Below are 25,545 nucleotides of genomic sequence, written 5' to 3'. Positions count from 1 at the left end.
GAGCAAAGTCGTTCCGAAAAATAAACTGTAGCACACGAACGTGATTGGTTCTTAATTTTATAACCAACAAATCAACGTGGAATGTTGATAAGACGACAACTGATTGGTTTGAACACGGCCATATTTGACGATAGATTTTCGAACGCAATCTCGGAGAATTCTATGTAAAATGGAGAATATTTGGGTCTTGTTTGATAACTGTGTGGTTTGATAGTGCAAAGTTGTAATAAGATCAAATAAATTTAAATTATTTAATTAGATTGTGATCCATGTAAATAAACTTCGTATTAATTTATTTAAAGATTGTATATTTTGACTTGAAATTATTAGTTCGATTCCATTAGGCATTGGTTATATCTCTACCACTTCTACTATGCCATTATTATTGTCTTCTACACAGGTTCCATAAGATTCATAATTTTGTTCGGTTTTTCTTAAAATGTGTGTACTGGGTTATATTAGATATCATTAATAACAGTATTCTATTTTAATGAAGAATTCAGATAAGATTTTTTTAAATCTTACTATGAAGATTTAGAAAGCATTTACAATTTCTTAATGATAATGTAGTTATACATTTTATGATAACTACAGACAATTATTTATGAATATTGTTCTTTTGCATAGTATAAAATATATATTCAAATATGTACAGGGACATGTCAAAAAAGAAAAGAAAAGATTTAATCTCTAAGCATAAAATATTCTAAAATTAATAATTTGTGATTTCTGCTAGAACTTATTCAATAAATTGTTAAATATATATTTAATTTTTGTATATTATGATTACAGCAATAAATTTCACTTTGCATCATATTATCACTAATGAATCCAACCCGATCAACCAATGTTCGGCGATATGAGGAATCAAGATCTGCTCGTAATGAAGACCATGATGTTTATTCAATTTTACGTTCAAGGACCGAAGAAGAAAAACAAAGACGTAGACGTGAATGGCAACGTCAACAAGAACGAGAAAGGCAACATGAAAAATTAAAACAAGAAAAGATTAGAGAGTATGAGTTGAAACGTGCAAAAGCTTTAGGATATGCTAAACATAAATTTATAGAGAACTAGATAAAATGAAAAAAGTTACAATATGGTATAAACTATTAATATTTATAACAGCATTCTAAATTTCATAAATTTGAAATGATTTGAGTAATGCATGTACATTATTCATTATATTAACAAATAATCAGATGGTTGAGATCATACTTTTAATATCATAAAAATGCATATTTGATTAGCAAAAGAACAAGAAAAATAAAATTGTATAAAATGAAAACAAGATGTAATTTTTGAAGGCATATTTAGGAATAGAAATGTCCTCCTGAGATCTTTTCTCGAAAAGATCTGGTTAATGCAAAAGTTTGTTTATTATAATTAATTTAATACATTATGATTGAATTTTTCTTTAGATTAGATGGGTCTACAAGTGGGTCACTACCTTTGTTTAAAGGTCCTGAGGGTATACAGATTAGTACTACGGAACTACGTCGAATTAAAGTTGATATTCACAGGAATATTCCTACAAAAGGACCTATTGTTACTGAACTACAACGAAGTATACTTAATGCCGAAGATGTAGTCCTCAAGAGAAGAGATGGTAAAATATTGATTTTTTTTTTTTCAATTATACAGTATTCTAAATTTTTTTGCAGAGATGATTATGTTGCACTGAAGATATCTACTTCTTGAAGAAACTTTGAATACTTAGTATATTGTGATTTATTTTTTACTAAAAAATTTAAGAAGATTTTTTTATATGTAGAATTTAGAACTCAGGAAATTGTTTAAATAAATTTCCTTGATAACTTTGTTATTATTATTATAGTTGATTTTTATCAGAAAATTTTTATAAAAGATTATTGAACTACAATGAAGTATACTTCATGCCGAAAATGCATTCTTAATTTGAAGAGATGATAAAATATTGACTTCTTTGAAAATTGTTACATTTCTTCTGAATTTTAATTTTTTGTAGAAATTGTCATTCAGCATGTCTGTTTTTTGAAACTTAGAAAATTTAGTATTTTTGAGGAATTTCTTTTTTTCTTATCTAAAATGTTAGAGATTTCTTTAATAGAATTTTAGTAGATATTCTAGTATTATAATTTGTAAATAATTTGAGAATTAAGTCATAGCCAAGTCTGAACTAAAATCTTTATTAAAATATTGACGATAAGTTTTTATTACATTATATAAAAGTTTTATTATATGTTTGATCAATGGATTTATTTTTATAAACAAATTACTATATATATAAAATCAGTGGTAAGCTCCAAAAAGATAACCACGAATAGGAATGATCGTTTTTGACAAAACAATGATACATATGATTCAGCGTAGGAAGAATTGAGAGAGATTCCAACTCGGAAGAGAAAGGCTATAAACTTCAATAAGAAAATTAAGATAACTGATAATAAGGAAAGCAAGAATAGATCAAAAATATTAAAACAAATACAGAAATGTTCACTTATTGAGACTTGTTAATATTATAATTGATTAATACATTAAATTAAAATATATAGTTTTTTAAAGATGATTTTTCTCATATATATAAAAATTAAACACATTGTAACTCTTATGAAATGTAGAAAATAATATATAATGATATATCTTTTTTATGATTAATTTTCATATATTTAAATATTTGGATTTTTAATCACCATGCATTTATTGATCTTATTGAAATTTTATAATAACATGTGTATATATATATTTAAAGTAGTTAAATAATCAGTGATTACTCAGGATTTCATCGTGAAGATAAAAGATGAAAATATGTGTAAGCATACATGCATTATAACAAAAAATAGAAAAATAGGAACACTTAAAGTATGTTGCAAACTTCATGCATTTTTATATTGTTTAATCGATCAACATAAATCGAAAAATGTATTGCTAAGTACAAATATTTTCTTGATTACTTTATATTAGAAGATATGCACTTTTTTGAAAAGTAATTGGAATAATATATTATTATTATTTCTAACTGAAAATTTTACTCTTCATATAATTATTATTCAGTCAAATTAGTATAATTTGTGCATATAGCAAAATATAAAAGTTATAAAAATGTGTCATTAGAAATATAATGTATTTATAATATATTTTAATCATTTTTAATTAAAATATAATTGATGTAGTTATCCTTTCCGAAGATATTTTATAATACTCTTTCATATCTCATTTAATTAATCTAATATAAATAGCATATAGCAATTATAAAATAATTTTAATCAGATTTTATCGAAGATCTGATTTTATATATTGGATTATTGCATAGAAAATGTTGTTCAAAAGTTTATGCTTTATAGAATGTATAAAGTAAATGTTTTTTCGATAATCGATTATTACATTAAAATTATGCAAATATAAATTTGAAAGATGACAAAGTCATACAATTTTCAAATAATTGTTAATGAATATAGAAATTCAAATAATCAATTTCTTTAAATTTTTACAGTTATTTATATTTTTCTTTATAAATAAAGACAAATCTGAAATAAAAACAGTATTTTATCTGCAATAATCCAATAATTTAGTAAACATAATTGTTATTTTTATTAAAAAAATGTTTACAATTTTTAATTATTTGATTTTTATAAAAAGTGTGAATCTTTATTGTGCATATATATAAGTAATTCATATTTCATTATTTTAATATGACAGGCAAGAAAAATGTCATAATTTTTGTAAAAATTTTAACGAAATTCTATTAATGATATAAGAAACATCATATCAGTGCACTTTATTTTTTACTGCTTTTTATTTAAATCTTCTTTTATATTTATTTTTAAAATATTGAATATTTAAGATTGAAATCGCACATAAGATATTTTACTTGCTTGCAATTATATTTACAAATACTAAATTTGTGCTAAAATAGCAAATATCTTTATCATCGTTTAAAACATAATATTCGTAAATATTGCTGATCTTACAATATTAACTGAAAATAATGAACAGAACAATTTATAAGCAAAATTATCGCCTAATTTGGATTTGAAAGAAATAAAATTATTAGCTAAATTTTTTCACTTGATGCATATAAAAATTGTATCATTAAAAGGTGTAATTAAACTATATAGGAGAAGGAACTAAACCAATATTCGACCGAGAAGAAATAAAAAAAGCTGTAACCAAAACTAATGAAGTAGAGGAGCGTCGTACGGTTGTAGCTGTAGATGGGGAGCAGTCAGGTATTATAGAAATAATTGTTGAATTATTTAAATTTAAAATTTTGTTTTAATGTAACTAGTAATTACTGAATTTGTAAAATTACGTTTAATTTCTCTCAAAATATTCTAAACTCTAAAAAAATTAATCGGATTTCTATGTGTGCGTATATATGTATATGATGTACTAAATTAACTAAATTATGGATGAAAATTTTATTTATAAATATCTTTATTTGTGATTTCAGCAAAATAATACTTTTGTGTATCGATAAACAAATTAATGAACTATTTATGAAAAATTATAATACTTTCACAATTACAGTTTTGAGTAAGCCGCAAACTTCTAAAAAACGTTCGTCGAGTCCTACTTATAGTCCCGGATATCTATCTTCCCATCAATCCAGGTTTGTTTAATTCTCAACTGCATTCGCTTCATTAAAACATTAAAACATTTTTAACATTCTTCTTTTCCCATCTTAGGTATCGTACGGATTTAAAACGTCAAGATAACAGGACAGAATTCCGTGATCATCAAAATAACGGGTAAAGCATCATTATTTATGTATCATTATGTATTTATAGATTGAAGAAGTATCTAACTTTGCATTTATATTATAGCAATAATATTTTTAAATAACGTTAAAGCAATGTTATATAATCAAACCAATGTTATATATGATTAAAAGAAACTAATTCATAATATATTTAGATTTCTGAGAAAGTTTAATATATATATTTTAAATTAGATTTCTATGTTTCAGAAGAAGTAGCATAGAGAGGCACAGAGAATATAAAGAGAAATATGCAGAAAGAGATGCACATAAATACAATACTAATCGATCACGTTCTAGAGAACGGGATTCAGGCAAATCACATTCCAGGTACCGATATTTGTTATTATTAACAATTTGGCATTTTTATTATATTAATTTAAATTATCATTATTATTAGCATTTAAGATATTCAACGCTAAATATATTATTAAAATTGCACTAATTGATTTACTTGCAAGAAAGGCGAGCAAAAAAGATACTATTTTTTATTAGAAAATACCTTAAATAGTATTAATTTTTATTGTAATTATTGTTACGATTTTTTATTGAGAATATTATTATATTTATTACTATTATTACAGATCGATGATGGAAGAAAGATCTTATCGTGACAGATATCGTGACAGATCAAGCGAACATTCTCGTGAAAAAAGAGATAGAGATAAAGATAGAGATAGAGATAGAGATAGAAATAGAGATAGATCGAAAGAACATTCTCGTGAAAGAAGAGATAGAGATAGAGATAAAGATAGAGATAGAGATAGAGATAGAGATAGAGATAGATCGAAAGAACATTCTCGTGAAAGAAGAGATAGAGATAGAGATAAAGATAGAGATAGAGATAGAGATAGATCGAAAGAACATTCTCGTGAAAGAAGAGATAGAGATAGAGATAGAGATAGAGATAGATCGAAAGAACATTCTCTTGAAAGAAGAGATAGAGATAGAGATAGAGATAGATCGAAAGAACATTCTCGTAAAAGAAGAGATAGAGATAGAGATAGATTGAAAGAACATTCTCGTGAAAGAAGAGATAGAGATAAAGATAGAGATAGAGATAAAGATAGAGATAGAGATAGAGATAGAGATAGAGATAGATCGAAAGAACATTCTCGTGAAAGAAGAGATAGAGATAAAGATAGAGATAGAGATAGAGATAGAGATAGAGATAGAGATAGATCAAAAGAACGAAGAGATGTAACACCACATTATCTCGAACCTCCAATACACGTGCCTATCTATTATGTAAGTTAAATATAAAAATTCATATAAATCTTAATTTTGATCTTGCAAATTTCTATATGATTGAATTTTTCTTAACAATTTCCAGAATCTGCCTCCGAGACCAATTGTAGTAGGCCCTATGGTTCCATTTAGAGGACAGGTTCCTCCTATGGGAAGAGGTCGACATGTAATGGCACCAGTTAGACCATTTCCTCCACGATTTATTCCTCCGGATTTGTACAGATTAGGACCTCCACCCCCAAATCCACGTAAATATAAATATATGAATAATATATAATGTTTATTGTGTTTGATATGTATTTATCTATAATATGGTATAAAATTTTACAGGATATGGACCATTTTAAGACAATAAAATAATCTTTATGTTCATATTATAACTATAACTAGTTAATTAATATGGAATTGGTGAAAAGAAATTATTCTAATCAATCTTACTAATTTCAAGATTGTAAGATTGAGCAAACAAGAAACAAAAACATTAAATCTTAACAAGTTAAGCTCTAATCAGATAGGATATTTTATCAAGTTTGTATAAGATTAGAAAATATCATTTTGAATATGAATTACTAATAATTTTTCAAAAATTAACATTTTCGTAGAGGAAATCTGTATCATAAAAATAAACAAGTTATTGATGTTACTGTATCTTTTGATTTAAGTGATTATTCAAAAAATTTTTATTTATTGAAAAAAGGTAGGACAAACATCAATATAAAATATACACACACATTAAATTAATATATCAATGTTTATTCTTCTTTCAAATTTTTGCATGATAATTGTGCATGTATATGTATTTATATATATATATATATATATATATATATATATATATATATATATATATATAATATAAAAGTATAAATCTAAAATAAAAATATCTTCTTTTTGTAATGTTATAATATAGAAGAATCTCTATATGTTAGAATTATTCTTTTATACATATATTCTGATCTATATTATATTAACATTATGTGCACTCTGTAAACATAATGCAATATAAAATATATTATTAATGAAAAAGAATTTTATTTTCTTTACAGATATTTTTGTGACTCATTTTTATTCATTTATTTATATAACGATTCCTCCCTATTTCTCTGCTGCATATAGTTCAATTCACAACTATCTATTTATCCATTATCTGAATAAGCACTTTCTCGGTCATTCACGGATTGCGCGTAAGATATATTATCTTGCTCCATTTGTTGAAATTATATATCCGTACAATGCGTTTCTTCTTTAAATATAGTAACGCGATGTTTTTTTTCGAAATTTTGTAACTGCTTAATTACTTAATGTCTGTCATATTTAACTATTACTAACAGCTAGTGACGTTTCAAAATACGCTTTAGTTAAAGGGCTTTTCAAGGTCAAGTTTATCATATTTACTGGTATAGCCACATTAAAATTTACATCTCAGTTAAGTAAACTCACTCTTCTTGAATAAAAAAATCGTCAATTATCATATTTATAATTATTGATACAAAAGTCTGCTAAAGAGTGTGATTAATATAAGAAATTTTTAATTATAATTTAATATGTTATAACATGTGCAAGCCCCACAAAACACGTTTTATTATTACATTTATTTATCTACAATTTACTATGTTTAAGATATATTATCTGTCTAATGTTATAATACTCTGTATTTACGACAATATCAATTGTTAAATTATTTTATCAACATAAAAAAATCAATTTGTTGATCAAATAGAGTAAAAATATACCTGGTGCATTACCAGTTGTGCCTTTTTTAGAATCTATAGAAAAAAAAATGGAATTTTACTAAATTAATTTAGTATTATATATAAAACAGTCACAAAAATAAGACTGATTTTTTTAAATGCTAATATAACAACACTAAACATTAATAGCATAATGTAAATTATCTCTTAAATTTTTTTAAACAATATTTATGTCAAAGATATTAATAACAATTAACAGTCTAATATAATTTAATAAGTAATTAAACAACTTTTAGGTATAATTGACATACACATTTTTAATATTTAGCAAAAGATTTATTTATGTATATATTTAATATTAAAACAACTATATTAAAAATAGTTTCATTACTCTTATAATAAATCTTGAATATTACCATAAATTTAAAATTAGTATAATTTAAGAAGTATTACTCATTTCTCTGACATGACCAATTACTCTGGCAACAAAGCCCAAGTATTCCTCCTACAAAAAAAAAAATATATTACAAAAAATGTTAGAAAACTTGCTAGAAAGCAATAAACAAAAATAATGATGATACAATTTACTAATAATAAATTAATTATAGGTGATATACTTTTAAGACATTGATTGTTATAACATTTATAATATCTATTAAATCTTACTGTGACTAAAAAGATTTTAAATTAATATTACTAAAAAAAATTAACTAAGAAAAAATAGCTTGCAAAAAATATATAATTTAATTTTACAGAGGTAAAATAAAACAATATAAAAATAGGACAATATATTCAAGATTATTCGAATCATAATTTTAGACAAACCTTAGATTTTGCCTTCTGATAGAGATGATTTTCTATTTCAATGCTATTTTTCGGTGTAGGCATTCCTGACATCTGTATAGCTTCATCTGTGTCAATAAAAGTTTACAATTACATAACATACAAAAAAATAAATCATTTCTTTTAGCAGTAATACATGTTATAAAGCAATAAAAAAAAACAAATAATTAGAAAAATTAGAAAAAAAATAGAAAGGATAGTTAAAATCAAATTTGTTATAATTTTAAGTTTAATCATAAAATTAATATAATGTTTCACATATGCAGGGTGTATCTGAATGGTCTGCATAAACTTTGGGAATACATTTTAGGGACAAAACAAGCAGAAAATGTCATACGAACATAGGGTCAAAACGCTTATATAGAGGCTTATATGACGGTTCAGGCACAGACTTTCTTGGAATCAAGCAAAGGCCAATTTGAGCATTTGGTATAGCACGTAACACGACATTAGTACTGTTATATCTGTAGAAATAAATATAAATACAATTTACAACTCCTATATAATTTAATGTAATAATTTCTTGTATTGCAAGAAAACTTCAAACCATCATAACTCTAGAAAAAAGCATTTTTGACCCCATGTTTATAAGACATATTTTGTTTATTTCGGTCCCTGAACATGTCTTGAAAGTTTGTACAAACCATTCAGAGACATCCTGTAAATACATAAGAGCACACATAAGTATAGACACATATAAATAAAATGTTCTACGAACAAAAAATATATTAAACAAATAAATTTAAGTTGAAAATTTTAATCGATAATGATACCCCCTTTGACCGTAGCTAAACTATAGTCAAAGGTTATCCTTTTCATCTTCCTCAAATGTTTTCTTCTTTTATAATATATTAGATGCGAATTGACTTACATTTTCGCGATTAGGCTCTGTCGAAAGCTCTGCGTCTTCCATGAATCATCCCCAGGCATGGTTTGCGCCATAATTATTAATAAATAATTAAAACTTGTTTACGATTATTCACATTAATCCTGTGAATGTTCATACATATACATTACATGTAACACCATAGGCTAAAAAAACACAATTGATAGAAAACTTGACAGTTGGAGAATGATCAAACCGAGCAAAGTCGTTCCGAAAAATAAACTGTAGCACACGAACGTGATTGGTTCTTAATTTTATAACCAACAAATCAACGTGGAATGTTGATAAGACGACAACTGATTGGTTTGAACACGGCCATATTTGACGATAGATTTTCGAACGCAATCTCGGAGAATTCTATGTAAAATGGAGAATATTTGGTTCTTGTTTGATAACTGTGTGGTTTGATAGTGCAAAGTTGTAATAAGATCAAATAAATTTAAATTATTTAATTAGATTGTGATCCATGTAAATAAACTTCGTATTAATTTATTTAAAGATTGTATATTTTGACTTAAAATTATTAGTTCGATTCCATTAGGCATTGGTTATATCTCTACCACTTCTACTATGCCATTATTATTGTCTTCTACACAGGTTCCATAAGATTCATAATTTTGTTCGGTTTTTCTTAAAATGTGTGTACTGGGTTATATTAGATATCATTAATAACAGTATTCTATTTTAATAAAGAATTCAGATAAGATGTTTTTAAATCTTATTATGAAGATTAAGAAAGCATTTACAATTTCTTAATGATAATGTAGTTATACATTTTATGATAACTACAGACAATTATTTATGAATATTGTTCTTTTGCATAGTGTAAAATATATATTCAAATATGTACAGGGACATGTCAAAAAAGAAAAGAAAAGATTTAATCTCTAAGCATAAAATATTCTAAAGTTAATAATTTGTGATTTCTGCTAGAACTTATTCAATAAATTGTTAAATATATATTTAATTTTTGTATATTATGATTACAGCAATAAATTTCACTTTGCATCATATTATCACTAATGAATCCAACCCGATCAACCAATGTTCGGCGATATGAGGAATCAAGATCTGCTCGTAATGAAGACCATGATGTTCATTCAATTTTACGTTCAAGGACCGAAGAAGAAAAACAAAGACGTAGACGTGAATGGCAACGTCAACAAGAACGAGAAAGGCAACATGAAAAATTAAAACAAGAAAAGATTAAAGAGTATGAGTTGAAACGTGCAAAAGCTTTAGGATATGCTGAACATAAATTTTCACATCGTAGTCGAAGCAAAAGTGGTAGTAAATCTCCTCCACACTACCAGCATAGAGGAAGATCTGCAACAATTACTTCCAAACCTAGTACACTGTTTGAAAAGTAAGTTCTGAACATATGTTTGGCTGTACATGTATATACATCTTTTTTTATTTAAACATTTACCTATGTCTTATAAAGTAAAGTATTTATAGATGGGTAAGAAATTTGTCAAATCCATGTTTGGAAATCACTTTAATAAAGCAGAAAAAATATAATACAAATAACAAATAATAGAGAACTAGATAAAATGAAAAAAGTTACAATATGGTATAAACTATTAATATTTATTACAGCATTCTAAATTTTATCATAAATTTGAAATGATTTGAGTAATGCATGTACATTATTTATTATATTAACAAATAGTTAGATGGTTGAGATCATACTTTTAATATCATAAAAATGCATATTTGATTAGCAAAAGAACAAGAAAAATAAAATTGTATAAAATAAAAACAAGATGTAATTTTTGAAGGCATATTTAGGAATAGAAATGTCCTCCTAAGATCTTTTCTCGAAAAGATCTGGTTAATGCAAAAGTTTGTTTATTATAATTAATTTAATACATTATGATTGAATTTTTCTTTAGATTAGATGGGTCTACAAGTGGGTCACTACCTTTGTTTAAAGGTCCTGAGGGTATACAGATTAGTACTACGGAACTACGTCGAATTAAAGTTGATATTCACAGGAATATTCCTACAAAAGGACCTATTGTTACTGAACTACAACGAAGTATACTTAATGCCGAAGATGTAGTCCTCAAGAGAAGAGATGGTAAAATATTGATTTTTTTTTTTTCAATTATACAGTATTCTAAATTTTTTTGCAGAGATGATTATGTTGCACTGAAGATATCTACTTCTTGAAGAAACTTTGAATACTTAGTATATTGTGATTTATTTTTTACTAAAAAATTTAAGAAGATTTTTTTATATGTAGAATTTAGAACTCAGGAAATTGTTTAAATAAATTTCCTTGATAACTTTGTTATTATTATTATAGTTGATTTTTATCAGAAAATTTTTATAAAAGATTATTGAACTACAATGAAGTATACTTCATGCCGAAAATGCATTCTTAATTTGAAGAGATGATAAAATATTGACTTCTTTGAAAATTGTTACATTTCTTCTGAATTTTAATTTTTTGTAGAAATTGTCATTCAGCATGTCTGTTTTTTGAAACTTAGAAAATTTAGTATTTTTGAGGAATTTCTTTTTTTCTTATCTAAAATGTTAGAGATTTCTTTAATAGAATTTTAGTAGATATTCTAGTATTATAATTTGTAAATAATTTGAGAATTAAGTCATAGCCAAGTCTGAACTAAAATCTTTATTAAAATATTGACGATAAGTTTTTATTACATTATATAAAAGTTTTATTATATGTTTGATCAATGGATTTATTTTTATAAACAAATTACTATATATATAAAATCAGTGGTAAGCTCCAAAAAGATAACCACGAATAGGAATGATCGTTTTTGACAAAACAATGATACATATGATTCAGCGTAGGAAGAATTGAGAGAGATTCCAACTCGGAAGAGAAAGGCTATAAACTTCAATAAGAAAATTAAGATAACTGATAATAAGGAAAGCAAGAATAGATCAAAAATATTAAAACAAATACAGAAATGTTCACTTATTGAGACTTGTTAATATTATAATTGATTAATACATTAAATTAAAATATATAGTTTTTTAAAGATGATTTTTCTCATATATATAAAAATTAAACACATTGTAACTCTTATGAAATGTAGAAAATAATATATAATGATATATCTTTTTTATGATTAATTTTCATATATTTAAATATTTGGATTTTTAATCACCATGCATTTATTGATCTTATTGAAATTTTATAATAACATGTGTATATATATATTTAAAGTAGTTAAATAATCAGTGATTACTCAGGATTTCATCGTGAAGATAAAAGATGAAAATATGTGTAAGCATACATGCATTATAACAAAAAATAGAAAAATAGGAACACTTAAAGTATGTTGCAAACTTCATGCATTTTTATATTGTTTAATCGATCAACATAAATCGAAAAATGTATTGCTAAGTACAAATATTTTCTTGATTACTTTATATTAGAAGATATGCACTTTTTTGAAAAGTAATTGGAATAATATATTATTATTATTTCTAACTGAAAATTTTACTCTTCATATAATTATTATTCAGTCAAATTAGTATAATTTGTGCATATAGCAAAATATAAAAGTTATAAAAATGTGTCATTAGAAATATAATGTATTTATAATATATTTTAATCACATTTTTAATTAAAATAATCCATGATTATTGTAAATATAGAATATTTGTAGAGAAATTTCACTTTTGTTTTTTATAAAAACATCTTTTAATATTTAATACTTGTGTTACATTAAATGACACAATGAATCTTAGAACAAACGATGTATGAAAAGATAATTATATAAATAATTATACAATTTGTCTTTTAGCCATTATACTTAAAGACCAGTATATATATATTAATTGCTTATCATTGCTTCTCTTTACAGATATTACTAAATGTAGATGTAAAAAAGATGTGAAAAAGAATTAAATTAACGATCGAGAAAATTCTCAAGAATACCACAAAAAACAAATAAAGATGTTCGAAACAGGTATAAAAATGTCTTTTTTTTATCGCATCTTGTTTTTAAACTTGATTTGAACAGGAATGCAAAAAGTTCTTTTAATTATAACTATAATATAACTGAAATATAATTACATAAATATATATTAATAATTGTATTTATTACCACATTAAATGACATATTTAGATTTAGAAATAATGTTGTATAAAAAATTAATTATACATTTAACTTTTAATTATTATATTTAAAGACTTATATATATTAATTACATAATATTGGACAATATTTGTTTCAAGATTGTATGCTGAGCTAATTCTTTGTCATTGGGCTAAGAATAATTTAGATGGATTTAACAACAAATCATTGGAAGAGAGCAGATCAATTAACAGTGAAGATTCTTATTATAAATGGCAAAGACAAAGTCACTGGATTTGAAGAAAGTATATAACTATAGAATTAAAATATAATCACAATTAATCAATTATTTAAAAATAAAAAGAGAATATTTTAATTTAAAAAGTTAAACAAAAGTATTTAGATATATATTTTGCAAAATTACACAACACGGAAGATATATTTTCGGGAAGATGAGTTAGATTGATGTAGTCATCCTTCCCGAAGATATTTTATAATACTCTTTCATATCTCATTTAATTAATCTAATATAAATAGCATATAGCAATTATAAAATAATTTTAATCAGATTTTATCGAAGATCTGATTTTATATATTGGATTATTGCATAGAAAATGTTGTTTAAAAGTTTATGCTTTATAGAATGTATAAAGTAAATGTTTTTTTGATAATCAATTATTACATTAAAATTATGCAAATATAAATTTGAAAGATGACAAAGTCATACAATTTTCAAATAATTGTTAATGAATATAGAAATTCAAATAATCAATTTCTTTAAATTTTTACAGTTATTTATATTTTTTATGAATAAAGACAAATCTGAAATAAAAGCAGTATTTTATCTGCAATAATCCAATATGTTAGTAAACAAAATTGTTATTTTTATAAAAAAAATTTTTACAATTTTTAATTATTTGATTTTTATAGAAAGTGTGTGAATCTTTATTGTGCATATGTATAAGTAATTCATATTTAATTATTTTAATATGACAGACAAGAAAAATGTCATAATTTTTGTAAAAATTTTAACGAAATTCTATTAATGATATAAGAAACATCATATCATTGCACTTTATTTTTTACTATTACTGCTTTTTATTTAAATCTTATATTTATTTTTAAAATATTAAATATTTAAGATTGAAATCGCACATAAGATATTTTACTTGCTTGCAATTATATTTACAAATATTAAATTTGTGCTAAAATAGCAAATATCTTTATCATCGTTTAAAGCATAATATTCGTAAATATTGCTGATCTTACAATATTAACTGAAAATAATGAACAGAACAATTTATAAGCAAAATTATCGCCTAATTTGGATTTGAAAGAAATAAAATTATTAGCTAAATTTTTTCACTTGATGCATATCAAAATTGTATCATTAAAAGCTGTAATTAAACTATATAGGAGAAGGAACTAAACCAATATTCGACCGAGAAGAAATAAAAAAAGCTGTAACCAAAACTAATGAAGTAGAGGAGCGTCGTACGGTTGTAGCTGTAGATGGGGAGCAGTCAGGTATTATAGAAATAATTATTGAATTATTTAAATTTAAAATTTTGTTTTAATTTAACTAGTAATTACTGAATTTGTAAAATTACGTTTAATTTTTCTCAAATTATTCTAAACTCTAAAAAATTAATCAGATTTCTATGTGTGCGTATATATGTATATGCTGTACTAAATTAACTAAGTTATGGATGAAAATTTTATTTATAAATATCTTTATTTGTGATTTCAGCAAACTAATACTTTTGTGTATCGATAAACAAATTAATGTACTATTTATGAAATATTATAACACTTTTACAATTACAGTTTTGAGTAAGCCGCAGACTTCTAAAAAACGTTCGTCAAGTCCTACTTATAGTCCCGGATATCTATCTTCCCATCAATCCAGGTTTGTTTAATTCTCAACTGCATTCGCTTCATTAAAATATTAAAACATTTTTAACATTCTTCTTTTCCCATCTTAGATATCGTACGGATTTAAAACGTCAAGATAACAGGACAGAATTCCGTGATCATCATCAAAATAACGGGTAAAGCCTCATTATTTATGTATCATTATTTATTTATAGATTGAAGAAGTATCTAACTTTCCATTTATATTATAGCAATAATATTTTTAAATAACGTTAAAGCAATGTTATATAATCAAACCAATGTTATATATGATTAAAAGAAACTAATTCATAATAAATTTAGATTTTTGAGAAAGTTTAATATATATATTTTAAATTAGATTTCTATGTTTCAGAAGAAGTAGCATAGAGAAGCGCAGAGAATATAAAGAGAAATATGCAGAAAGAGATGCACATAAATACAACACTAATCGATCACGTTCTAGAGAACGAGATTCAGGCAAATCACATTCCAGGTACCGATATTTGTTATTATTAACAATTTGGCATTTTTATTATTTTAATTTAAACTATCATTATTATTAGCATTTAAAAATATTTAACGCTAAATATATTATTAAAATTGCACTAATTGATTTACTTGCAAGAAAGGCGAGCAAAAAAGATACTATTTTTTATTAGAAAATACCTTAAATAGTATTTTTATTGTAATTATTGTTACATTTTTTATTGAGAATATTATTACATTTATTACTATTATTACAGATCAATGATGGAAGAAAGATCTTATCGTGACAGATATCGTGACAGATCAAGCGAACATTCTCGTGAAAGAAGAGACCGAGATAGAGATAGAGATAAAGATAGAGATAGAGATAGATCGAAAGAACGAAGAGATGTAACACCGCATTATATCGAACCTCCAATACACGTGCCTATCTATTATGTAAGTTAAATATAAAAATTCATATAAATCTTAATTTTGATCTTGCAAATTTCTATATGATTGAATTTTTCTTAACAATTTCCAGAATCTGCCTCCGAGACCAATTGTAGTAGGCCCTATGGTTCCATTTAGAGGACAGGTTCCTCCTATGGGAAGAGGTCGACATGTAATGGCACCAGTTAGACCATTTCCTCCACGATTTATTCCTCCGGATTTGTACAGATTAGGACCTCCACCCCCAAATCCACGTAAATATAAATATATGAATAATATATAATGTTTATTGTGTTTGATATGTATTTATCTATAATATGGTATAAAATTTTACAGGATATGGACCATTTTAAGACAATAAAATAATCTTTATGTTCATATTATAACTATAACTAGTTAATTAATATGGAATTGGTGAAAAGAAATTATTCTAATCAATCTTACTAATTTCAAGATTGTAAGATTGGGCAAACAAGAAACAAAAACATTAAATCTTAACAAGTTAAGCTCTAATCAGATAGGATATTTTATCAAGTTTGTATAAGATTAGAAAATATCATTTTGAATATGAATTACTAATAATTTTTCGAAAATTAACATTTTCGTAGAGGAAATCTGTATCATAAAAATAAACAAGTTATTGATGTTACTGTTTCTTTTGATTTAAGTAATTATTCAAAAAATTTTTATTTATTGAAAAAAGGTAGGACAAACATCAATATAAAATATACACACACATTAAATTAATATATCAATGTTTATTCTTCTTTCAAATTTTTGCATGATAATTGTGCATGTATATGTATTTATATATATATATATATATATATATATATATATATATATATAATATAAAAGTATAAATCTAAAATAAATATATCGTCTTTTTGTAATGTTATAATATAGAAGTATCTCTATATATTAGAATTATTCTTATATACATATATTCTGATCTATATTATATTAACATTATGTGCACTCTGTAAACATAATGCAATATAAAATATATTATTAATGAAAAAGAATTTTATTTTCTTTACAGATATTTTTGTGACCCATTTTTATTCGTTTATTTATATAATGATTCCTCCCTATTTCTCTGCTGCATATAGTTCAATTCACAACTATCTATTTATCCATTATCTGTATAAGCACTTTCTCGGTCATTCGCGGATTGCGCGTAAGATATATTATCTTGCTCCATTTGTTGAAATTATATATCCGTACAATGCGTTTCTTCTTTAATTATAGTAACGCGATGTTTTTTTTTCGAAATTTCGTAACTGCTTAATTACTTAACGTCTGTCACATCTTTTCACATCTACATGTAGATGTGAAAAGAATGTGAAAAAGTTTATGTTTTATAGAATGTATAAAGTAAATGTTTTTTCGATAATCAATTATTACATTAAAATTATGCAAATATAAATTTGAAAGATGACAGTCATACAATTTTCAAATAATTGTTAATGAATATAGAAATTCAAATAATCAATTTCTTTAAATTTTTACAGTTATTTATATTTTTCTTTATGAATAAAGACAAATCTGAAATAAAAGCAGTATTTTATCTGCAATAATCCAATAATTTAGTAAACATAATTGTTATTTTTATAAAAAAAATTTTTACAATTTTTAATTATTTGATTTTTATAGAAAGTGTGTGAATCTTTATTGTGCATATATATAAGTAATTCATATTTAATTATTTTAATATGACAGACAAGAAAAATGTCATAATTTTTGTAAAAATTTTAACGAAATTCTATTAATGATATAAGGAACATCATATCATTGCACTTTATTTTTTACTATTACTGCTTTTTATTTAAATCTTATATTTATTTTTAAAATATTGAATATTTAAGATTGAAAGAATTTAGAATCTAAAATCTAAAACATATTATATTTCTTATATGAATCTTTATAATGTCAGAAAAATCGTCTGAGTTAATAGCAGGAGAATATATTTTGCACAAATAATCTAAAATTTAGATTAAATAGTAATAAATAATTTTATATATAATATATAAGCGTCAAGAAAACTAACGTCTAATGAACTAATAAACTATTGAAATATTTTATTGACATATTCATTTTTGTTTCCAAATTTTATAATAGAATATATTGTATATACATATATATATATTCATTTGTTTAATTGTATTGTTTAATATAACCAAATATAATATACATAAGATATTTGGTTCTTTTATTAAAAACTTAAAATATAACACGCAGTCAGTTTTATTATTATACAATAAAATCATATAAAATAATTGTAAAAAAATAAACATAAAAACATGTGGGCTGGGGAAGTAAAAAAAGATGTTGTAGCTTTGGTAGTTCATACATATCCATTGTGTAAAGTAATTGAAATAATTCATAATATATTTTAATTAAAATATTCCAATTTTAATTACAATAAAGAGTTTTTCTTAGCATAGTGACATGCCAGAAGAAATAAAACAAGAGGCCATAGAAACTTGTGTCACTGCTGTAGAAAAATATCCAGAAAATTATGAACACGCAGCTCGCATGATCAAAGAAAATTTGGATAAAAAATTTGGACCACCTTTTCAAGTAATTGTTGGAGAAGCTTATGCATGTGCAATTACATATCAAGAAAAAACATTATTGTACATGTTTATTGGAGGTAATACAGCAGTACTTGTATGGAGGACAGTTGCAGGTTTTTGATGAATTATATTGATTAAACAAGACTACAACAAGATTAAACAAGATTAAACAACACTAAATTGTAATTCTATATATACATATATATATATATATATATATATATATATATATATTATCATGTATATACATTTTTAAATATATATAATATGTATATCTTTACAAAATAGTATATATTTGACTTGAATCTTATATATTACACACAATGCCATGCATATTATAATTCTCAAAAGTTTTGCCAGAAACAAGAAGAAAATATTCTCAATACATTATTTATATTTCAATTATTATAGATATATCTACTTGATGTTATTTCCAATATGCAACTATATTTAATTATGATGATATAAACATCTAATTTAAATACAGTTAAATACAGATTGGACCCATATATGTATATATTTATTATGAGATGCATAAAAAATATTTTTTTTTCTTCTTATATCGTTGTCACAATTATACAAATACTTTGTATAAATACTTATATAAATACTTAAAGTAAATAAATATCTGTTTTAAAAATGCATTGTACAATTACAATTAAAGTCACTCTATGCAGATTTCCAAATGCATATCGCTAAATTGCCGGCGCAATACATATACAGAAGGTGTTTTAATTGATAAGTTATTTCAAAACCATAGCCTTCTCCAACGACAGTATGCCATGATGCACCAAATTTCTTGTCCATTGTTTCCTTAATCATTCGAGATACGCTTTCATAATTATCTGCATACTTCTCTGCTGCAGTCACACATAATTCCATTGCTTCTTGTTTCATCTCATCGGACATATCACATTTCTATAAAATATACTATTAAATTAAGATATAATTATATAATATATATATAATAATATAATCATTTTATTAATTTTAGCAATTTATATACAAATATATATTTATTTCAACTAGCTATAATATTTAATTCATATAATATATGTAACATATTTATAATTTTTTCAAAAATTTAAATATAAATATAAAGCTTTTAAAAAATGTAAAGAAAAATAAAATGTAAATTGAAAGAGATAAATAATTTTTTATATATTTATAAATGTATAAAATTCTATATTGTTTAATATTTAACAATATATATATTTAATAGTATTCATTTAGAAGCCGATAAAACTATATAATTTCTGTTTTAAATTCGAAAAATCGATTGAACATATACATATATGCTTCTCCTTTTATTGATCGACTGTCACATTCGCATTTACTTTGCAGCGAAATTTTTTACAATAAATTGGGCACGAAGATGTATTTTACTTACTCGACAAAGTGGATAAGTGTGAAGAATTTTTACAACATCATCCTTTCTAACTTCGGTCATTATTGCTATATTTATTTATATAAACGAATCACACCCTTAATGATGCTTACACGAGTACTCCACACAATAGAATGGTTGCGATGTCTCAGGCGCAAGTCAGTGATGTGATGAGTCATATGGCATGGGAAACAGACTTTTGTGTTGATTGTAAATAGAGGGAAAAATATTCCGCATTAGAGCTTTTGATAAAAAAAGATATTCCTTTTTTTATTATCGATTTTTTATGAAAAATTTTACTATTATTTTTGGCTTGAGTGTATGTATGAATTGTAATAGAAAATATTCATTTATAGAGTTGTAAAAATAGAAGAGGTTATCTACAGTGTTTTTGATTATAATTTATAATAATATATTATGATATTAAAATATTTATTATATAAGAGAATTCTTTAATGTTTTATGTTGTGTGACTTTACAGAAAATAATATAAAAAATATTAATAATTTATGTTTGTTATTTTTTTTAAGTTTGTCTTTTCATAAAGAAAAAATAATTTTTTTATAAAGTTTTTATCAGGTTTTTTCTATATAAATTGTGTTTTAACAGAAAATATTTAGAACATAAGAATCAATTATAAGAAGTCAAATTTGGACAAAAATGGCATCACGATTTAGTGGAGCATTGCAGATTACAAATCTGGATGATTTTATCACTCCATCACAGGTATATAATAAATAATTGATATCCTCTGAATTCCACACACTTAATCAAACCATACTCTAATTTAAGTTATATTACATTGTTACAGGAATGCATTAAACCTATAGAAATGCAATCAAATAAAAGCAAAACAGGTGCAAAGATAAAAATACAGTCTGATAGTTTGACATTTAATGAAGTAAATATATACTTGACATTCATTTATTTATACTTGAAAACAAATTGTAATTTAAAACTTCTTATTAAAGTTTACTTTATAATATAGATTAGACAGCCTGAAAAACTGCAAAAAGTTGAAATCACACTCGCAGATTGTTTGGCATGCAGTGGTTGCATTACATCTGCTGAAAGTGTGTTAGTTACTCAACAAAGTCAAGAAGAACTGCTCAGAGTATTTCAAGAAAAGATAAGTCATCAAGTGAGTATATCATTATGATAAGTAAATGTTAAATCAGGATTAAAGATAATTTTTTTTAATATAACTTATTATTATAAAATTTAAAGAAATATTTATAATTGTCTTTTATATAGTAGAATATAACTATAATTAATTATAAATTATATATTTAATTTATTGTATTTTTTAATAATGATATCTTTTATACTTATATAGAATATGGGAAATACAGATCTCAAATATATAGTAGTAAGCCTATCAGTGCAACCTGTATTATCACTGGCGCAGCGTTATGAACTTACACCTGAGCAAGCTCTCCATAAATTGGCAGGTTTCTTTTATAGCTTGGGAGCTGACGCAGTATTAGATATGACTGTAGCTGATGATTTTGCTTTATTAGAAGCTGCAAAAGAATTCGTCGAGCGTTATAGAGCTAATAAGGAGAACATAAAAAATCAATTACCAATGCTATCATCTTCTTGTCCAGGTGAAACAAATGTTTTAATAAAAATACCATGTTAATCCTTCTTGAAACTTACTAAAACTTATTAATTTCTTTTACAGGTTGGGTATGTTACGCAGAAAAAACTCATGGAAATTTTATATTGCCATATATAAGTGTCACAAAATCACCTCAACAAATTATAGGATCGTTAGTAAAATATCATTTCGCCGAAAACATGGGTCTTTTACCAGAACGAATATATCATGTAACTGTAATGCCTTGTTATGATAAAAAATTGGAAGCTTCTAGAGAAGACTTTTATAATGAGCAAAAAAAGACGAGAGATGTAGATTGCGTTATAACATCAAGTATGTATACATATATTAATTTCTATGTTAAATTATTTAGAAATTATTCAAATTTAAACAAAATAATTTATATTATTTTTCAGTTGAATTGGAACAAATGCTCAATAAAGATGGTTTAATATTAAACGAAATAGACGAAGGTGAAATTAAACAACCATTTGGTTCCTATAACAAAGAAATCGAAAACAAATTGTGGGGTCATAGCGGATCGGGATCAGGCGGTTACGCGGATTTTATTTTCCGTTATGCAGCGAAGAATCTTTTTGACGAGGAGGATGTTGTAGTAGATTTTAAAAATCTTAGAAATCCCGACTTCCAGGAAGCGGAACTGAAGAGAAATGACCAGGTGTTACTAAGATTTGCTATTATCAATGGATTCAGGAATATACAAAACATAGTGCAGAAGCTGAAAAGAGGCAAATGCGTTTATGACTATGTGGAAATTATGGCATGTCCGTGTGGTAATTATTACTTTATTTAAAATAATTCATTAATGTTATTTGCCAAATAATCTTGTGATATATCTGCCGTTATTATTGTTAGGTTGCTTAAATGGTGGAGCACAAATAAGACCTGAAGGAAATATTCAACCCCGAGAACTGGCGTCGATATTAGAAAGTACTTATCATAAACTTCCACTGAGTAAACCCGAGGAAAACACAGTGGTGCAAAATTTGTACAAAACTTGGCTAGGAGGGGAACATACAGATAAAGTTAGCGCATATTTCAGTACACAATACCATGAAATACAAAAGATGAATACAGCACTTGCAATAAAATGGTAACATAGCAATAACAATGTCATGTAATTATGCTTTGTACAATATGTATATATGTGTATTTCCTATAATGGATTTACATTGACTAAGATTGAATTATGTTTTGTGAGTGTTTAACAAAAATAAATTAATACTAATCAATTATTAGTTTTTAAAATTAGTTTTAAAAATTTAAATTAATTGCCATTATAATATTGATAATAAAAATAAATATTTTGTGCTATTATGTAATAAAATAATAAAATCTACTTATATACACAACAAATGATATTAATAAATAAATTATAAACATATTCATTGTGTAAAAGAGTTGTGATTATACCTAAAATGTATCAATAATTTTATAAGTGTTTATTTACACAAGCCATAAAATAACAGATATGATTATCACAATAAATAATATCACGATACATGTACATATAAATACCCTTTCGCAATTCATGTGAATAGCTGTCGTTTAAATATGAGTTACATTTTAGCTTTTAATTAAAGCAGCATTTTTCATTTTTAATAAATATCTAACGCTATATAATCTTATATATTAATTTTTAAATTGCATTGTTTCACTTAAAATGTGTTGTGTAAATTGTACATACATGATATCACGTGATATACACAATGTGATACATATACGCAAATAATTTTCTTAAAAAAAAAAAAAAATAAATAAATAAATTTATTTGCATTATATGGAATGGAAATGTTACTGTGAAACACTTTTAGTGAAACACTTATTATACGTAATTTTCCTTATTTGCTTCATTTTTCTTCCTTTGTTTTTATAATTTCAAGTCTTTCTTTGCAACAACTATAGTCACATTTTTTACTTAAGATTGCAACAATAAATAAATAAACAATTAAGTAGAGCATGATGCCCCCAATTATCTAGAATTTTTGTTATCAAGAAATTCTTCATTTTCATTCATCTCTCTGGATTCTGATTTCTTCAAATCTAAATCTGGATATCCGTCTTCAATATACCTAATGGAATCATGATCCATGTTATTGTCTTCTTTGTTTTCACATGTGTCTATTAACCATCCTTGATTGCTATCAATTTCTCTAGAAACAACAAGGAATAGCTCTTTTTCCTTGCTATCTATCTGGTCCTTTAAATATATGAGTAAATCGTTGTCCTAATATAAGAGAAAATATATAATTAATATTGCACAATACATATATAAAAAAATATCTTTTAACAAAATTAATTTCATATTTAATGACCTTTCCTATTAATTGGGGTGAGTCCAGTTTTGAATCAAGATTATAAAAGGCACCGTGAATCTTTTTTAGAGCAATCCAATGACGTCGTTTCAAAGGAAGTAACACAAAACCTAGTTTATATTCAGTTGGAACATTAAGTATAAAACCCTCAATGTTGTCTAGACAAAGACACTTAGGATCCCTATAAAATAAAAATGTTTATTAATGTTCAAAATTCTAATCATATATGTAATCATATTTCTTAATACAAAAGTACAGACCTACGCTTGTCGAACCATACAGCTTCACGTCCTCTTCTTTGAAGAGCAGCCATAATAACATTAATATCATAATTGCCAAGTCCTAGTAATGACTTATGAGGATTAATCCATACATCAGGACTTAAACTGTAACAAATCTGATCCAATTCCTGTTTGCTAAAGCCACGCTCTTGAAACAAGTTGTTTAGTGCATGTAACGCACATAGCTCCTTCACCTAAAATGTAATTTATAATCTCATTTAAATTAATATATACATAAAGAAAATATATATATACACATCAATTGAAAAAAAGCATTTATATCATTTTTATTAATATTATATCAAAGAACGTTTTTGTTGTATCATTATGTTTTTATGCAACATAAGTGTACGTAACAATATTCTATAAAAAAAACATAAGTACGTAACAACATAAGTGTATGTAACAATATCTTATAAAAACCAGAATATACATTTAATTTTTATTGCCAAATCTTACTTGTCTCTCATGATATATGGGTCCAGTCATATCAGTCGCCGAGCTTGCAACCATTGTAACTACATAATTTTTTCCGTCTTTTGTAACGTGTTATTTTCTTTCCACTTGGAAAAATTTAATAACAAATAAACGACATCAGCGAGTCGTTTAGCTGGAATCAACACACCTTAATAAAACTCACTGTGTTATAATCGATGATTTCATGTGCAAAGACACGATAAATATAACTCGGATTTGGAAAAGCTAATAATTGTAGAACAGTGACAGCAAATTTCGCATGAAAAATCTTGACAGATATGGTAACCAGCATAAATACAAAAATGTATTTCTATACCTATTTTTCTCTCGATATTAGTCTCTAGTCATGACAGATGACAGCTCGAAAGAAAAGTGCGAAAATATTCGAAATAAAAACCCACAAGAGCGTTTCGACTTTACAACCTCTTGCTGATCGAGCTACTTGGGGACAACCGAATATGGCGTCATAATATCTAGAGACTTTTTGACAGCAACTTGCGATTGGTTTCACCATTTTTTATCCAATTCGCTCTAGGTTTTTTTATTCACCAATCGGAACAAAGATTTCTTTGTCGTGATTGGTCAATAAGGTGCTTCGCGTACT

General features: G+C 24.9%; 6 protein-coding genes and 1 long non-coding RNA gene across 22 annotated transcripts; 4 read left to right on the top strand and 3 right to left on the bottom strand.

Moving 5' to 3' along the window:
• Positions 1-143: 143 nt before the first annotated feature.
• LOC114936069 (uncharacterized) lies at positions 144-6,634 on the top strand. 8 transcript variants are annotated; one of them, XM_085481711.1, is made up of 11 exons: positions 144-271; positions 401-441; positions 793-1,016; positions 1,422-1,609; positions 4,098-4,208; positions 4,510-4,591; positions 4,668-4,730; positions 4,934-5,068; positions 5,323-5,986; positions 6,072-6,234; positions 6,317-6,634. In XM_085481711.1, exons 3-11 carry the CDS (start codon positions 826-828, stop codon positions 6,331-6,333), a joined length of 1,614 nt encoding a protein of 537 aa, XP_085337837.1. In that variant the 5' UTR covers positions 144-271; positions 401-441; positions 793-825; the 3' UTR covers positions 6,334-6,634. The 8 variants fall into 8 exon arrangements, with proteins under 8 accessions (XP_085337837.1, XP_085337841.1, XP_085337840.1 ...); XM_085481715.1 differs by lacking the exon at positions 401-441 and having other exon boundaries at positions 793-980; XM_085481714.1 differs by lacking the exon at positions 401-441 and having other exon boundaries at positions 4,952-5,068.
• Positions 6,635-7,991: 1,357 nt separating this feature from the next.
• Positions 7,992-9,567, bottom strand: LOC114936078 (uncharacterized). Its single transcript, XR_003820647.2, has 3 exons — positions 9,392-9,567; positions 8,503-8,588; positions 7,992-8,182 (listed from the first exon to the last, which is right to left on the bottom strand). It is a non-coding gene; the product is annotated as an uncharacterized LOC114936078 (long non-coding RNA).
• Positions 9,568-9,749: 182 nt separating this feature from the next.
• On the top strand, positions 9,750-16,930 carry LOC114936072 (uncharacterized). Of its 7 annotated transcripts, XM_085481718.1 has the most exons (11): positions 9,750-9,874; positions 10,004-10,044; positions 10,396-10,772; positions 11,302-11,489; positions 14,884-14,994; positions 15,295-15,376; positions 15,453-15,518; positions 15,722-15,856; positions 16,107-16,287; positions 16,373-16,535; positions 16,618-16,930. In XM_085481718.1, exons 3-11 carry the CDS (start codon positions 10,429-10,431, stop codon positions 16,632-16,634), a joined length of 1,287 nt encoding a protein of 428 aa, XP_085337844.1. In that variant the 5' UTR covers positions 9,750-9,874; positions 10,004-10,044; positions 10,396-10,428; the 3' UTR covers positions 16,635-16,930. The 7 variants fall into 7 exon arrangements, with proteins under 7 accessions (XP_085337844.1, XP_085337843.1, XP_085337845.1 ...); XM_085481717.1 differs by lacking the exon at positions 10,004-10,044; XM_085481719.1 differs by lacking the exons at positions 9,750-9,874; positions 10,004-10,044 and adding an exon at positions 9,881-10,003.
• Positions 16,931-18,547: 1,617 nt separating this feature from the next.
• LOC114936079 (dynein axonemal light chain 4-like) lies at positions 18,548-19,025 on the top strand. The gene is made up of 2 exons (XM_029309090.2): positions 18,548-18,650; positions 18,724-19,025. Exons 1-2 carry the CDS (start codon positions 18,585-18,587, stop codon positions 18,979-18,981), a joined length of 324 nt encoding a protein of 107 aa, XP_029164923.1. The 5' UTR covers positions 18,548-18,584; the 3' UTR covers positions 18,982-19,025.
• LOC114936077 (dynein axonemal light chain 4) lies at positions 18,882-20,409 on the bottom strand. The gene is made up of 2 exons (XM_029309088.2): positions 20,251-20,409; positions 18,882-19,778 (listed from the first exon to the last, which is right to left on the bottom strand). The coding sequence occupies exons 1-2, from the start codon at positions 20,308-20,310 to the stop codon at positions 19,530-19,532; spliced, it is 309 nt and encodes a 102-aa protein (XP_029164921.1). The 5' UTR covers positions 20,311-20,409; the 3' UTR covers positions 18,882-19,529.
• LOC114936071 (putative cytosolic Fe-S cluster assembly factor AGAP009023) lies at positions 20,202-23,100 on the top strand. Of its 2 annotated transcripts, none has more exons than XM_029309077.2 (8): positions 20,202-20,457; positions 20,857-20,973; positions 21,059-21,148; positions 21,236-21,388; positions 21,584-21,854; positions 21,932-22,180; positions 22,264-22,641; positions 22,724-23,100. In XM_029309077.2, the coding sequence occupies exons 2-8, from the start codon at positions 20,908-20,910 to the stop codon at positions 22,963-22,965; spliced, it is 1,449 nt and encodes a 482-aa protein (XP_029164910.1). In that variant the 5' UTR covers positions 20,202-20,457; positions 20,857-20,907; the 3' UTR covers positions 22,966-23,100. The 2 variants fall into 2 exon arrangements, with proteins under 2 accessions (XP_029164910.1, XP_029164909.1); XM_029309076.2 differs by having other exon boundaries at positions 20,202-20,566.
• Josd (Josephin domain containing) lies at positions 22,457-25,415 on the bottom strand. Of its 2 annotated transcripts, XM_029309086.2 has the most exons (5): positions 25,258-25,415; positions 24,924-25,074; positions 24,444-24,658; positions 24,184-24,364; positions 22,457-24,095 (listed from the first exon to the last, which is right to left on the bottom strand). In XM_029309086.2, the coding sequence occupies exons 2-5, from the start codon at positions 24,975-24,977 to the stop codon at positions 23,841-23,843; spliced, it is 705 nt and encodes a 234-aa protein (XP_029164919.1). In that variant the 5' UTR covers positions 24,978-25,074; positions 25,258-25,415; the 3' UTR covers positions 22,457-23,840. The 2 variants fall into 2 exon arrangements, with proteins under 2 accessions (XP_029164919.1, XP_029164920.1); XM_029309087.2 differs by having other exon boundaries at positions 24,924-25,415.
• Between the last annotated feature and the right edge of the window lie 130 nt (positions 25,416-25,545).

The sequence above is a fragment of the Nylanderia fulva genome, unplaced genomic scaffold (genome assembly GCF_048542155.1).
Source record: "Nylanderia fulva isolate GAGA-0341 unplaced genomic scaffold, ASM4854215v1 Scaffold19, whole genome shotgun sequence".
NCBI lineage: Eukaryota > Metazoa > Arthropoda > Insecta > Hymenoptera > Formicidae > Nylanderia > Nylanderia fulva.
Note: the sequence above shows the minus strand (reverse complement) of the source record. Positions and strands in the feature narration are given on the sequence as shown.

Coding starts and splice junctions, on each gene's coding strand:
- LOC114936071 (XM_029309077.2), top strand. CDS start 20,908: ATGGCATCACGATTTAGTGGAGCATTGCAGATTACAAATCTGGATGAT. Junction 21,149..21,235: donor ATAGTTTGACATTTAATGAA/GTAAATATATAC, acceptor TTTATAATATAG/ATTAGACAGCCTGAAAAACT. Junction 22,181..22,263: donor AGATTGCGTTATAACATCAA/GTATGTATACAT, acceptor ATTATTTTTCAG/TTGAATTGGAACAAATGCTC.
- LOC114936069 (XM_029309070.2), top strand. CDS start 826: ATGAATCCAACCCGATCAACCAATGTTCGGCGATATGAGGAATCAAGA. Junction 5,069..5,322: donor TCAGGCAAATCACATTCCAG/GTACCGATATTT, acceptor CTATTATTACAG/ATCGATGATGGAAGAAAGAT. Junction 5,987..6,071: donor TACACGTGCCTATCTATTAT/GTAAGTTAAATA, acceptor AACAATTTCCAG/AATCTGCCTCCGAGACCAAT.
- LOC114936072 (XM_085481717.1), top strand. CDS start 10,429: ATGAATCCAACCCGATCAACCAATGTTCGGCGATATGAGGAATCAAGA. Junction 14,995..15,294: donor TGTAGATGGGGAGCAGTCAG/GTATTATAGAAA, acceptor TTACAATTACAG/TTTTGAGTAAGCCGCAGACT. Junction 15,377..15,452: donor CTATCTTCCCATCAATCCAG/GTTTGTTTAATT, acceptor TTCCCATCTTAG/ATATCGTACGGATTTAAAAC.
- Josd (XM_029309087.2), bottom strand. CDS start 24,977: ATGGTTGCAAGCTCGGCGACTGATATGACTGGACCCATATATCATGAG. Junction 24,659..24,923: donor CCATATATCATGAGAGACAA/GTAAGATTTGGC, acceptor ATTACATTTTAG/GTGAAGGAGCTATGTGCGTT. Junction 24,365..24,443: donor GTATGGTTCGACAAGCGTAG/GTCTGTACTTTT, acceptor TTTATTTTATAG/GGATCCTAAGTGTCTTTGTC.
- LOC114936079 (XM_029309090.2), top strand. CDS start 18,585: ATGTGGGCTGGGGAAGTAAAAAAAGATGTTGTAGCTTTGGTAGTTCAT. Junction 18,651..18,723: donor ATACATATCCATTGTGTAAA/GTAATTGAAATA, acceptor AGTTTTTCTTAG/CATAGTGACATGCCAGAAGA.
- LOC114936077 (XM_029309088.2), bottom strand. CDS start 20,310: ATGACCGAAGTTAGAAAGGATGATGTTGTAAAAATTCTTCACACTTAT. Junction 19,779..20,250: donor ACACTTATCCACTTTGTCGA/GTAAGTAAAATA, acceptor TATATTTTATAG/AAATGTGATATGTCCGATGA.